This window comes from Delphinapterus leucas, chromosome 2 (assembly GCF_059928025.1).
Source record: "Delphinapterus leucas isolate spDelLeu-1000000601 "Yukka" chromosome 2, BTC_Dleu_Yukka2, whole genome shotgun sequence".
Lineage (NCBI taxonomy): Eukaryota > Metazoa > Chordata > Mammalia > Artiodactyla > Monodontidae > Delphinapterus > Delphinapterus leucas.
Window position 1 is genome coordinate 2,545,600 of NC_143130.1, and position 14,366 is coordinate 2,559,965.

At 47.6% G+C, this 14,366-nt stretch overlaps 1 protein-coding gene and 1 long non-coding RNA gene across 19 annotated transcripts in view; one reads left to right on the forward strand and one right to left on the reverse strand.

Moving 5' to 3' along the window:
• Window positions 1–7,866, forward strand: part of SVIL (supervillin) — a 305,706-nt gene extending 297,840 nt beyond the window's left edge. For 12 of the 18 annotated variants that reach the window (XM_089906335.1, XM_089906333.1, XM_089906334.1 and 9 more), the window contains 4 exons: window positions 892–1,035; window positions 2,320–2,444; window positions 4,250–4,405; window positions 4,501–7,859. In XM_089906335.1, coding sequence (XP_089762461.1) covers window positions 892–1,035; window positions 2,320–2,444; window positions 4,250–4,405; window positions 4,501–4,587 — 512 coding nt within the window. In that variant the 3' untranslated portion in view covers window positions 4,588–7,859. Of the gene's footprint in view, window positions 1–891; window positions 1,036–2,319; window positions 2,445–4,249; window positions 4,406–4,500 lie in introns of all 18 variants that reach the window. The other 6 variants (XM_089906344.1, XM_089906346.1, XM_089906345.1 and 3 more) reach the window with 4 other exon arrangements.
• The window catches only part of LOC111178129 (uncharacterized), a 42,365-nt gene that overhangs the window by 9,084 nt on the left and 18,915 nt on the right, over window positions 1–14,366 (reverse strand). The window contains exon 2 of the long non-coding RNA XR_002645591.3: window positions 234–2,605. This is a non-coding gene — a long non-coding RNA (uncharacterized LOC111178129). The remainder of the gene's footprint in view (window positions 1–233; window positions 2,606–14,366) is intronic.

Below are 14,366 nucleotides of genomic sequence, written 5' to 3' on the forward strand. Positions count from 1 at the left end.
GGACAGTCACAGCCACCAGAGACCAGGCAGTAGAGACAGTTGAGGCTGAGGTCGGCCGCCCCGGCCTCACGGCATCTCTGCTCTCATATTACAAGAGCCTGGAGCGGCACCAGGAACTTCCCGGACCCTGGCAGCCCCGATCACCACCTTAAAACCTCGACGGTGCACGCGGTCACAGGGTCATCCTGGGGAACTATCAATCAGCCGGTGTCTTAAAAGGGGCTGCTACCCACCTCTCCGTCCTGCGGCTCAGGTGGGGCAGCCTCCGCTGGGCTTTTCAGGCATGTGATTATCACAGAATTCTGAGATGCAGGCTAGGAAAGGACTCAGGCGAGCTGGGCTGGCGGGTGTGAGAGCCCTTGACCACGTGGAAGAGTCAGGCTGACGGTCTGCTGAAGGGAAAAGGGGGCAACACTCGATTTCCAAAGCCCATTCCTCCCTGAAAGAACCATGGACTCAGATCGCCTGCAGAGCAGTCCTACGTGGGGCATGACCACTGATGACCCAAGGGCCAGCGTGATGTACTCCCCAACGTTCAGTACGCATTTTGGGGATCAGCGGCGCTGACAACCCCTTGGGGGGGTCACGTGTGTCATCTGTCCCACTCTTCTCAACCGGCCAGGACCCAGAGGGCGGCTGCAGGAGGGGCAAAGGGGGAAGGAATGGGGGGAGAGGGAGGAAAGAGCCCACCTCATCAACGCCATCTCTCTGCCTCGAGGCATCTCCTGCTTCACCGTTCAAAGGGCCAAGACATCAGGGGCACCCTCCCTGTGGCCCCGAGTTTACCTGCCGAGCGGATTCTCGCACTGACCGAGGCGGCAGGGAGGGAGGCGTCGGTTCGGTGTGGGGCAGAGCCCCTGACTAGACGTCTGCTCTGCTCCGCCCTCGCAGCACTTTTCCTTGTTGACAATCACCACGAGGTGTACCTCTGGCAGGGCTGGTGGCCCGTGGAGAACAAGATCACCGGCTCCGCCCGCATCCGCTGGGCCTCGGACCGGAAGAGCGCCATGGAGACGGTGCTGCAGTACTGCCGAGGTGAGGCCGCGGCGGCGGGGGGGCCCGGATACACGCTTCCCTTTCCACAGGTGCCAGCAGCCTGGATAAAGCCGGCAGACAGCCCTGAAACCGACTGCTTTCCCTTGAACTCTTTTGAGGCTTATTACTTGTGAGATTAGTACATTCTCAGCTGCCAGCATGAATGAGATTTCATTTTTCTCTCTTTCTTAAATTGAAGTAGAGTTGATGTAGAGTATTATATGTTACAGGTATACAATGTAGTGGTTCACAATTTTTAAAGGCTGTACTCCATTTATAGTTATTATAGAATATTGGCCTATACTCCCCGTGTTGTACAATATACCCTGGTGGCAGATTTTATACCTAATAGTTTGTACCTTTTAACCCACTCCCCCTATCTGGCCCCTCCCCCCTTCAACAAACTAGTGAATATCATTTTTCTCTTTTATATTATGAGGCCGAATAACCTGTCACCCTCGAGGTTAACGGCCGAGTTGTGGGATGCCTGGCCTGGTTAAAACCCTTCTGCACTCAGGGTCAATCATGCTGTGGGACACCAGGCCCCATCCAGGCACTGTCCACACGCAGTGTCACCCCCGTCGGAGAGCAGAGAGCGCCCCCAAGCGGGCTGGAGGGCCAATGGCAACCTTTCCGTCATCTGTTACTCTGTTTAGTGTTTTCCGTAAAAAGGAAGAGCTGTAGTCAATTCATGGCTCTTCTACTATACCATCCACCTGAAACGTCTGGTCTTTTATATAAAACGAAGATGCCAGTGATTAATTTCTTACCTGAATTTTTAAGATTTCATTGATTAGTATTACTGAATATATACAGCTGATTTTCTCTTGGAAAGCTCTTTCGTAAAAAATAACTTAATAAACTTCCCACCAAATGTTTAAGCTAAAGTAGCTTGTAAAATGCTGCCATTAGCTGGTAATTCACACCGAACTCAAGGCTGGGTTAGGCAATCAGAGGAATACTTCACAGGTGAGTCCAGGAGGGACGGTCGCACCCAGACGCCACAGAGAGAGGCTTGCTTTTCTCCCATCCAGGGACCCAGATGTGTTCTGTTGGGTTCAGCAAGTTCAAAAAGTCAGGTCGATCCCATGCGATTTCATGCACAGTCACATGCATGAAATTAACATTTTTTGTAAACATCGTGGCGGGGAGGGGCTACAAACGCGTAACTTCCATTTTAACCCTTAAGTCAAGAGATGCAAACAGGGAAAAAATTACAGGGGAAAAGCCAGGGCCATCGGGGCCACGCTGGGTCTGTGACATCTGCCTTCTGTGTGACCGCAGGAAAAAACCTCAAGAAGCCGCCCCCCAAGTCTTACCTCATCCACGCCGGTCTGGAGCCCCTGACCTTCACCAACATGTTTCCCAGCTGGGAGCACAGAGAAGACATTGCAGAAATCACAGAAATGGTGAGTACGCCCCTTCCCCGTCCAGGGGGCCCCCTGCCTTCCGGACTGTGGGAGGACCTCACCTGGGAGAAGCAGCCAATTGCATTTCACGTGGGAACACGTCTCCTTGGTCACAACACGTTCACCAGTCTCCGCAGAATCAGCTCAGGAAGAGGAAGGGCCTAAGGAGAAGTCAGTGGACATATTTTGGTAATCTACACACGGCTTACGTTCAAACACTTAAACGCAAAGGTGAATTTAATTAATTTGGAGCGGCCGTCTCTTCCTCCTGTTATAGCTAAAGATCCGCTGCTTCTCCAAGTCCATATAAGGCACCGCAAAAGCGCCCCGGGTCTCAGACCCTAACCTTGGGTCAGAGGAGACGCGAAATAAGCCCGTGGGGAAGTCCCTGCTCGGCTGAGTCAGGGAGTGGAGGTGTTGTGAGCCCGTCCTGAGGGGTATATGGCTCATTATGAGCCAGAGCGTTACCCTTTCCAACTGCACCGAAAAGAGGAAGCTTACTGCCGCTATGTAGAATTTCTCAGTGTATGAGCTTTGAACGCTGCTTGCAGTAGCAATCCAAGGGCATTTTTGGTGTTGCGGGAGACAGGTTTGTTCCGTTCAGACTTTCTCACTGTGTAGGAGGAGGGCCACTTCCCTGGCAGAGATGACGTGGAGGGGTATTTGATAGGAGGTCTGGATAAGTTTAAACAGCAAAAAGTGTGCCGCTTCTCGACCACGGAGAGGGCCTGCTTCATCTCTGCTGGTGGCCCTAAGCTCGCTCCCTGGAGCCCAGTGGACTTGACCTTCACAGACGGGGGCTCAGGCCGCCCGGGAGCCGACAGGCATGGCAGGGTGGCTCTATCCATGATGAACGTGTGACCCAGGACACCTCAGAGCTCTATGGGTTACGAGCCCCATTGCTGCGGTCCAAGTTCAATTACATGAATCACTGCCGTTGTCCCGTGTGCCCTGCAGACCCCCGGGGGCTGGCCGGGGGGCTCTGGGGAGGCCTGTACAGCCTGCGGGCCATCGGCCAGTCTGCCGTCGGGCAAGTCGTGATGAGAATTCACTAAGGGCCGCTCTGTGCCAGGCACTGCTCCGAACACCACACTTAGCTTCGCCTTTAATTTTCACAAGGGTCCACTAAGATCCAGCTGCTTCTTATCCCATTTCACCGGCGAACTAGCCGAGGCATGGACACGCGGAGAAGCTCGCCCCGATCTCTGACGCGTTCCCTCCGCCACTCGCCCCCGATCCCTGGTCTGTGTGCAGCTGAATTCACATCATTCCCCACACACACCTCCACCCAAAGGAGGTGGCCCACTGGGGGGGGGGGGTCCCAGGTTTAACAGAGGAAGAGCGTTCACCCGGAATAACCTGTTCAGATGAAATGCACACAGTGGTTTAAAAACAAAAAAGACCTCAATTCAGCCCCAGCAAATTCTAGATGCATTTTCTTACCTCCTTTTTCTGTTGATTAAGAGATGGGGTCTGAGGGGGTGGAGGGGGGTGATTCCTTTTAAGGTTAACTGTTTTTAAATATTTGTAAACAAGTTCCATTCTTTGCATGCTTCCAGCGTTTCAACTTCACATTTAATCATCTTCTGGCTAATTCACTCGTGTGATAGTCCCTAAACTTTTTCCTGATGTCTCTGAAATGCCGTGCAGGGTGAGATGGCATCTCAGAGCCTCATCTCCCTGAGCGGGGTCTCCAGGCTGCGGGGCAGGTGGGCCGGGGGGGGGCATATTTTCAGGCACAGGATGAAACGTGTTCAGATGTGGGACACGGAGGTCCCCCCTCTCTGCCCCCTCCTCTTCTCCAGGACACGGAAGTTTCAAATCAGATCACCCTGGTGGAGGATGTCTTAGCCAAGCTGTGCAAAACCATTTATCCACTGGCCGACCTCCTAGCCAGGCCCCTGCCCGAGGGAGTTGACCCTCTGAAGCTGGAGATTTATCTCACTGACGAGGACTTCGAGGTAAGCGCTTCTTCAGGTGGGACAGCATTTGAACACAGCATGCGTGGCTTGTCGGAGGGTCCTTTCACTCAGGGCGTTTCTTTCCCTCCTTCCAGTTTGCACTAGACATGACCCGAGACGAATACAATGCACTGCCTGCCTGGAAGCAGGTGAACCTGAAGAAAGCAAAAGGTCTGTTCTGAGTCATGAGATGCTGGAGGAAACCTCTGTTGTCACTTTCAATACTGTTGGACCAGGAAAATGGATGTGTTTTGTTTTTGGAAGCGGGGTATGGCTAGTCCTTTAAAAAATATTTTTACATCTGCGTTTTCGAGACCTGAAGCAATCAGCTCTCCTGCTTGTTTGGGAGTTGTGCATTTTGTAAATGTTCCAGAAAACTCTCTGGAAACACACCTTCCACGATTGAGCAGACGATGTTTATAAGGCATCCGCAGCCCCACGCGCGCTCACGCAGGGGGTCCTTAGCGAAGGCCACGGCACTGCCCTCCTGGTCCTGCTAAGCGCTGCCTGTTATTATTATTACTTTTTAAGCGGCTCCCTTTATAAATTGTTATTTTGATAGTTTGTGGATTCTAAATATATATATATTTATATAAACACCGTATAAATCAAATATGTATTTAACAAAGCAATACGTATTCATTCACTTTTAAGGGTTTTTCTCGTGTCAAAATAATATTAAAAGGTAGTTGCTTCTGTTGAATTAGTTCTGCCACCAACGCGTACCTTCACCCACGTTCAGAGGCGCCTCCTTCAGCGTTAAGTTGGACTCGTTCTGAGTGCTGCTTCCGGTGCTAAGATGAACAAAGAATTTATACTTCCAGGCACAGGCTCTTAAGAATCTGTGCAAATCCACCTTTCTACCTTAATATCGCCCCCGAATGTATAGTGCCTTGTATTATGTACAGTTTATATACAGAAGAGTTTGCTCTGCATTTTTTGACGATGGTTTGGAACATCATCTACAATTCTATGCTGAAATGGTAGAAATTTTAAAAAGAATCTCAATTTCTAATACCTGTTGTAAAAATTAAATGTGTCATTCGGCGATGGAAGACTCCAAAATAAAAGCTTCAGAATAAACACGACTATGAATTGATTAGTTCACACTGAGTTCCTTTCTGAAAAATATTTTTTTGTAAATGTTAACCTAGTACCAATATTCCACGATTCAGTATTAACTGCCGAAACTCTTAATTTAGCTCAGGGCAAGATGTAATACGAGGCTATAAGGCTAAATAGACAGACATTCGGCCCGTAAAGTAAGCTGTAAGTCCTACACCGAAGAACGTATTTTTGCAAGTCATCATTCAACAGAAGCCCTTTACCCTCAACTGTAGCTGCATCTCAAATTCAAGAGCTCAGTGCCTTTTTTAAAACATTGCAGACACAAGGCATTTAGAAAGCGTTAAAAACTCCTCACCAGGGCTTCCTTGGTGGCGCAGTGGTTGAGCCTGCCGATGCAGGGGACACGGGTTCGTGCCCCGGTCCGGGAAGATCCCACGTGCCGCGGAGCGGCTGGGCCCGTGAGCCACGGCCGCTGAGCCTGCGCGTCCGGAGCCTGTGCTCCGCAACGGGAGAGGCCGCAGCAGTGAGGGGCCCCGCGTACCGCCAAAAAAAAAAAACAAAAAAACAAAACAAAAAAAAACTCCTCACCAGCTCTTATGTTCTTAAACTCCTAGGTCCAAGGGAAAAAAATTTGAAAAAGAAACTAACACAACATTGTAAAGCAACTACACCCCAATAAAAAGAAAAAGAATATATATAACCGACTCACTTTGCTGTACACCTGAAACTAGCACAACACTGTAAATCAACTGTACTTCAGTCAGTCAAACCCCAAATCCCTGGTTTTGAACAAAGACCACAGAGCCCGCTGTGAGTTACCACCACCCGCCTTGGTCTTAGTTCACACATCGATCACAGAATTTCCTTAAACTCCGTCGCTGACTCATGAGCACCAACCCCCGCCATGCCCCAGGACTGTGCCGGGTCAGGGGTCTCTACCTGCTCTGGCCCTACCACTTGATGACTGTGTGACATTGGGCAGGCATGGAACTGTCCCACCTCGATCTCTTTTTAAGGAAAAGAAATCAATCCTATAACTGCCCACCTCCCAGGATTGATTCTTGGCGAGGAGGGCTAGATCCCCACTGCTACCAATGTTACCGTCATGGCAGTGGACTTAGGAAAGCAAGAGAGTTGACGTTAAGGAACACAGTCACGCACCTAGAAATGACAGGTTCGACCCAAGCAAGTGGAACCTTCCAAAGAAAACATGTAGAAGGAAAAGTAGAGAGAGGGGTTCAGACTGTGTGTCCCATGGGTAGTAGGCAAAGAGGAGCAGAGGGGGGCGCACAGAGCCAGGAGGACAACCAGTGAGTGTCAGAGAGGCAGGGCTGCCTGCGTCGTGACCGTCCAAGGAAATCACCTGGATCCTTAGATGCACAGAAAGTAACCAGGGCTGTGATAAGAACTTCCAGAGGACAGCCTGCTGTAGGTGTGATGAATAACACAGAGTCATCGGCAATACCCATTACCCCGAACTGTCCCAAATGCTTTAAAACCGCGTACATCCACTGGTACCAAACACTGTCCCCCAGCGCTGTGCTCTGTCTGCCTCTCGCCTCTTCTCTGTAAACAGGGAACCCTGTCTTGCATTTCATAATTACTTCTCGCCTCTTTTCTTGAGCTGTTCCCAACTCTCTCTCTGGCCCGCAGGACTAGATCCTCTCGTATGTGGCTTTGTGATCCTTTTCCCTTCGTAGCAGGACATGACCTTTGCATCCTGGGAAAGGACCCCACCTGAACATATGACATGCTAAATCTCAACAACTCAACCACCTGGGCTGCACCCCTTCTCCGGTGCCACTCCAAGGCAAACCATCTGGGTAATTTTTTTTTTTTTTTTTTTGCGGTACGCGGGCTTCTCACTGTTGTGGCCTCCCCGCTCCCTCTCCAGAGCCTCAGGACACACGTGACATCTTGTCTCCACCCAGATATCCGTTCCCCTCTTTAAAAGTCCTTGAGTTCAAAAGCAGCAAATGAAGAAAACACCAACTGTTTTTAATAAAAATTCCCGCAGAAATACAAGCAGGTTCCAAAGGACAGGAGCCATTGCCCCAATGTGTCGTCCTCGGGCTGTGCCCGGGTCAGGGTCAAAGACTGCTCAGGAGCCCGCTTCATTCTCTCCTTATTTTAAAACTTCAGCCCCACTTGTGGCAGAGCTCCCATTCTGGTAAAAGGAGATGCACTCCAGAAACAGCTTGAGAATCCGTTTTGGCCCTTCACTTTTGTTTTTCTTGCCTTCTGATTATAAAAGTAACACTGTCTGGGCTTCCCTGGTGGCGCAGTGGTTGAGAGTCCGCCTGCCAATGCAGGGGACACGGGTTCGTGCCCCAGTCCGGGAAGATCCCACATGCCGTGGAGCGGCTGGGCCTGTGAGTCATGGCCACTGAGCCTGCGCGTCCGGAGCCTGTGCTCTGCAACAGGAGGGGCCGCAACAGTGAGATGCCCGCGTACCGCAAAAAAAAAAAAAAAAAAAAGTAACACTGTCTACACAGAGACTTGTAGTACACAAATGTTCACGGCAGCATCACTGATAATAACCCAAACCTGTGAACAGCCCACCTGTCCATTGGCTGAGAAACAGATAAACAAAACGTGGTACATCCACACAATGAAATACTATCCAACAGCAAAGTGAACAAAGCACTGGTCCACACGGCGACATGCATGGACCTCAGAAACATCATCATTCAAGGACTGGGAGTTGGGGATTAGCAGACGCAAACTATTATATATAGGATGGGTAAACAACAAGGTCCAACTGTAGAGCACAGGGAACTATGTTCAGTATCCTGAGATAAACCATCATGGAAAAGAAAATGAAAAAATATATGTATAACTGAATCATTTTGCTGTACAGCGTAAATTAACAACACAGACAACTCACAGAATACGAGAAAATATTTGCAAATGAAGCGACCAACAGGGGATCAATCTCCAAGATACACAGATAGCTCATACAGCTCTATGTCAAAAAAATAAACAACCAAGTCAGAAAATGAGCAGGAGATCTAAATAGACATTTCTCCAAAGAAGACATACAGATGGCCAAAAAGCATATGAAAAGATTCTCAACATCGCTAATTATCAGAGAAATGCAAATCAAAACTACACTGAAGTATCACCTCAGACTGGGCAGAATGGCCATCATCAAAAAGTCTACAAACAAATGCTGGAGAGGGTGTGGAGAAAAGGGAACCCTCTTGCACTGCTGGTGGGAATGTAAACTGATAAAGTCACTATGGAGAACAGTACGGAGGTTCCTTAAAAAACTAAAAATAGAACTACCATATGATCCCACAATCCCACTCCTGGGCAGGTATCTGGAGAAAATCATAATTTGAGAAGATGCCTGCACTCCTACGTTCATAGCAGTAGTATTTACAATAGCCAAGACATGGAAGCACCCTAAATGTCCATCGACAGAGGAATGGATAAAGAAGATGTGGCACATATATACAATGGAATATTACTCAGCCATAAAAAAGAACAAAATAATGCCATTTGCAGCAACCTGGATGGACCTAGAGATTATCATACTAAATGAAGTAAGTCATAGAAAGACAAATATATGATACACTCATATGTGGAATCTAATTTTTTTAAAAAACTGATACAAATGAACTTATTTACAAAACAGAAACAGACTTAGAGATATTGAAAACAAACTTAGGGTTACCAAAGGGAAAAATGGGGGGAAGGGATAGGATAAGTCAGGAGCTTGGGATTAACAGACACACACCACTACTATATATAGGATAGATAATCAACAAGGACCCACTGCGTAGCACAGGGAACTCTACTCAGTACTCTGTAATAACCTATAAGGGGAAAGAATCTGAAAAAGAGTGGATACATGTAGATGCATAACTGAACCACTCTGCTGTGCACCTGAAACTAACACAACATTGTAAATCAACCACACTCCATAACGTTTAAATAAATAAATGGGGGGGGGGGGGAAGAAACGTCATTCAATGAAAGAAGACGGACACAAAAGGCCACATATTGTTCAATTCCATTTATATGGAATTTCCTGAAGAGGCAAACCCATTCAGACAGATGAGTGGCGGCTCGAGATGGAGATGGGAGTGAAGGGGACTGGGGATGAGCCCCAGGGAACTTTTCTGGGGGGCGGGGGTCTGACGGAAACAGTCTAGAGCTGGATTCTGGTCATGGCGGCACAACTCTGCAAAAGCACTAGAAGGTACTGAGCCGGGCACTCGCGTAGGTATATTTTACCGCATATGATATCATGCCACGAGGGTGCTGCTTCAGAAAAATAGTAGCACTGATCTATGTGGAAAATGTCAGCATTGTAAGGATATATAATTTAGGGATGGAGAATCATAGCTATTCTTGCTGTTAAAGAAATAATCACTCATGACACTGGTCAAGACAGTAAGGCAGGAACTTCCCTGGTGGTCTGGTGGTTAGGACTCAGTGCTTCCACTGCAGGAGGCCCCGGTTCAATCTCTGGTTGGGGAACTAAGATCCCACAAGCTGTGAGCTGTGCCCCCCCCCCGCCCCCCCAAAAAAAGACAGTACGGCAGACGTTACTCAGAACAATCATGATAGGTGTAGGGGCCACTGCTGAAGGGGAGAGAGACTGGGCTCAACTCCAGATACAGAAGGAAGAGTGGGGATTTATAGTGAGGAAGCAGAGGTGGGGTGTGGGCATCAGTGGATGGAGAATCACTAAGAGGAAACATCAGGGTAAGGGGGGGATCTGGTCATATCAACCTAAGAGGACTCTTGCTGAGTGCAGGTCAGGGTGACCAGACACCGCCTCGGGGGATGGTGGAGACACCCGATCAGATAACGAGGGTGATCAGACATCAAGGGTGAGGATCTTGCTACATGTGGGCCTGTCCTGGAGGCCATGCCCGAGGACAGGCTCAGAGTAGCCTGACTCAAGTTGGCCAAAGACAGTGTCTTCATCACCACTTCCCATATACAAGTACTTCAGTGGTTTGATTTACAGTCTTCCAGATTCTTCTTTACATCAACTAACATAGAGATGTGTGCTCACGTTTGGGGTTTTTCCAAGGGAAAACTTGCATTTGCTCCCATCAGCAGTAGCGCTCAGACGCTGGTCTCTGGATGTTGACCGGCTGTGTGTGAGGCTCTGCGGTCACGCGGGGCGCAGTGTGAAGGCCCAGGTCAGCATTCAGTGCTCCTCAGAGGGTGGGCGGCATCCAGCCAGGGCCCAGACGGAGGGTTTGGGGATTGGTTTTCAAAGGCCGCTCTTGATCTGAGGTCCAGATCCAGAGTCAGGGCCAGAAGCCTCAAAACAGGGCTCTGTGCAAAGCAGATCAGCAGTGTAGTGAGAGACTAGTAAGGGTCAGGGGGACAATAACACGTCAAGGTCATGATTCAAATGCAAACAATGGAGGGTCAAACTGAAAATTGAAATAATCAGAAACTGAATATATTGGTACAGTATTTGACCCAAAGAAAAAGCCCTACTTTGCTTCCTCCTTTACTTGTAAGAAGTCAGTGCAGGGGGAGCGATGAAGGTGGAGTTGCTGCAGGACGCGGAGCTCACCTTCCCCCACAGATACGTCAGCGACGCATCAACACGTGGGACGAGTCACACAGAATACCCGCTGAACGCTGGCGGAAGACCTCGGACTGCTGAAAGGGCGAGAAAACCTCCACACACCGGGGTAGGAAAAAAGAAAGAAAGGAAGAAAGGAATCGGGATGGGACCTGTGCCCGGGGGAGGAAGCTATGGAAGAGGAGACGGGGAGAGCAGCCAGGACACAGGGGAGCTTCAGAGCCTCAGAGGAGAGCACGGCGGCCGGTCTGCCAGAGCAGAGGGAGAACTGCACAGACAGTCAGTGCTGCCGCGCTGCACTCCCCAGCCTGAGGCGCGAGTCCGCCGGTGCAGGTGGGGGCTGGGGGCTGGAACTCGGGCTTTGGAGTTCAGACCCAGAGAGAGGACTTGGGTTGGCTGTGCAGAAGCAGCCCGGGCAGGCTGGCATCTGGTGCAACCGCAACTGAGGGTGTGGGCAGAGGAAGCATGGGCCGCCTTAGAGGCCAGGCGCGATTGTTTGGGGGGTGCACGAAGGAAGGGGTGGGACCCGGATTGTAGCCTTTTTCCCTGTGCACGCACTCGCAGAGGGCAGGACGCCGCCTGCACGGGTTCCAGGAGTGGTCGAGAGCCGCCTCCACTCCCATCACATGCTCCGGGGGCAGGCCTGGGCCTCCACAGCCACCCAGAACCCCAGGACTGGGCACCAGCCACCACATCTGCACACCCCCGATCAAGGGGATAGTGATCAGTACATGCTGAGGAAGTAGGCGACATCAATAGGAAGTAGGGCATCAATACTGAAAACAGCCCTGGGCTGCCTTGGGGGCGCAGTGGTTGGGAGTCCGCCTGCCGATGCAGGGGGACGCGGGTTCGTGCCCCGGTCCGGGAAGATCCCACATGCCGGGAGCGGCTGGGCCCGTGAGCCATGGCCACTGGGCCTGTGCGTCCAGAGCCTGTGCTCCGCAATGGGAGAGGCCACAACAGTGAGAGGCCTGCGTACCGCAAAAAAAAAAAAAAAAAAAAAAAAAAAAACAGCCTCCATGCCAAATATATTAAACCCACACAAGCTACACAGGGTCACTCCCAAATATAAACAGCCCTCCAAGACCACAGTAGATAATTGCTTCTCCTAAACTCACAGAGTAAGAGAAATATGAGTAAAATGAAGAAGCAGGGGAACCACTACACCAGTGAAAAGACCAAGAGAATTCCCCAGAAATAACAAACATTGAAACAGACCTCTTCAGTTTAATAAACACCAATTTCAAAAAGGAGATAATGAAAATACTGAAGGAATTAAGAAAGGCTATCGACAGAAATGCAGATTACTGTAAAAAGGAACTAGAAGATATAATGAGTAAGCAAGAAAAATTAGAAAACCCATTTGCAGAGATGAAAGCTAAGCTAAAGGCAATGAACAGCAGAATTAATAATGCAGAAGAAAGAATAAGTGACCTGGAAGATAGAATAATGGAAATCACCCAATCAGGATAGCCAACAGAAAGCCAAATTAAAAAAAAAAAAATGAAAGCAATATGAGACCTATGGGATAATATAAAGTGTGCCAATCTACATGTAATAGGGATTCCAAAAGGAGAAGAAAGAGAAAAGGGAATCGAAAATGTATCTGAAGAAATTATGGCAGAAAACTTTCCAAACCTAAAGAAGAAAACAGACATCCAAGTACAGGAAGCACGGAGGGTCCCAAACAAAATAAACCAAAACAGACCTACACCAAGACATATTATAATAAAAATGGCAAAAGTTAAAGATAAAGAGAGGATTCTAAAGGCAGCAAGAGAAACACAAAGAGTTAATTACAAGGTAACCCCCGTAAGGCTACCAGCTGATTTCTCTACAGAAACGTTGCGGGCCAGAAGGGAGTGGCTAGGTATATTCAAAGTCCTGAAAGGGAAAAATTCTCCAACTTAGGATACTCTACCCAGCAAGATTATCATTTAGAATAGGAGGAGAGTTAAAGAGTTTCTCAGACAAGCAAAAACTAAAAGAATACAGCAATTCCTAAACCTGTTCTAAAGGAAATATTGAAAGGTCTTTTCTAAACAGAAAACAAGTAAGAATCTATACCAAAGAGGAAATCACAATTGGAAAGAAAATCACTTAAATGAGCCAGTACACAGATTAAAAAAACAAAAATCAAATCAAAAAATTTCTATGAAAGTGATGATAACCACAATGAACAGCAGAAGGACAAACACGAAGGTGTAAAAGAGGACGCGTCAAAATCATAAAGTGAGGGGGAGAAGGGTAAGAAAATGTAAAGTTTTTTTTTCCTAGAATGTGTTTGAGCTTATATGACTGCCAGTCTAAGGCAAGTAGATAATAGGAAGGGATTAACATACTTGAAAAACAGGGTAACCACAAATTAAAAACATAAAATAGATTCACAAAACGAAAAAGAAAAGAACATAAGTATAATAAAAAAAAATCATCAAACCACAATAGGAAAAGGAAAAAGAGACAAGGAAGAAGTCTAAAATCAGTGCGAAAGCAAGGTTTAAAATGGCAATAAATACATATCTATCAATAATTACCTTAAATGTCAATGGACTAAATGCTCCAATCAAAAGACACAGAATGGCAGACTGGATTAAAAAAAAAAAACTGGAACCTACGATATGCTGCCTACAAGAGACATACTTTAGGGCAAAGGACACATATATATTGAAAGTGAGGGAATGGAAAAAGGTATTTCATGCAAACAAAAATGACAAGAAAGCAGAGGTAGCAATACTCGTATCAGACAAAATAGACTTTAAAACAAAGGCCATAAAGAAAGATAAAGAAGAACACTATATAATGATAAATGCATCAATACAAGAAGAGGATTTTACACTTGTCAACATATATACCCCTAATATAGGAGCACCCAAATACAACAAATGCGAACAGACATAAAGGGAGAAATTGATAGAAATACAATAATAGCAAGAAACTTTAACACCCCACCCACATCAGTGCACACATCTTCCAGACAGAGAATCAATAAGGCAACAGAGATCCTAAATGATACAACAGAACAGTTAGACTTAATTGATATTTTCAGGACATTACATCCAAAAAAACCAGAATATACATTCTTTTCAAGTGCACATGGAACATTCTCTAGGATTGACCACATACTAGGGCACGAAACAAGCCTCAACAAATTTTAAGAGTATAGAAATTATCTCAAGCATGTTTTCTGACAACAACGACATGAAACTAGAAATTAACCACAGAAAAATAAATGAGAAAAAAATGATTACATGGAGACTAAACAACAAGCTACTAAAACACCAATGGATCAAAGAGGAAATCAAAGAGGAAATTTAAAAATACCTTGAGACAAAT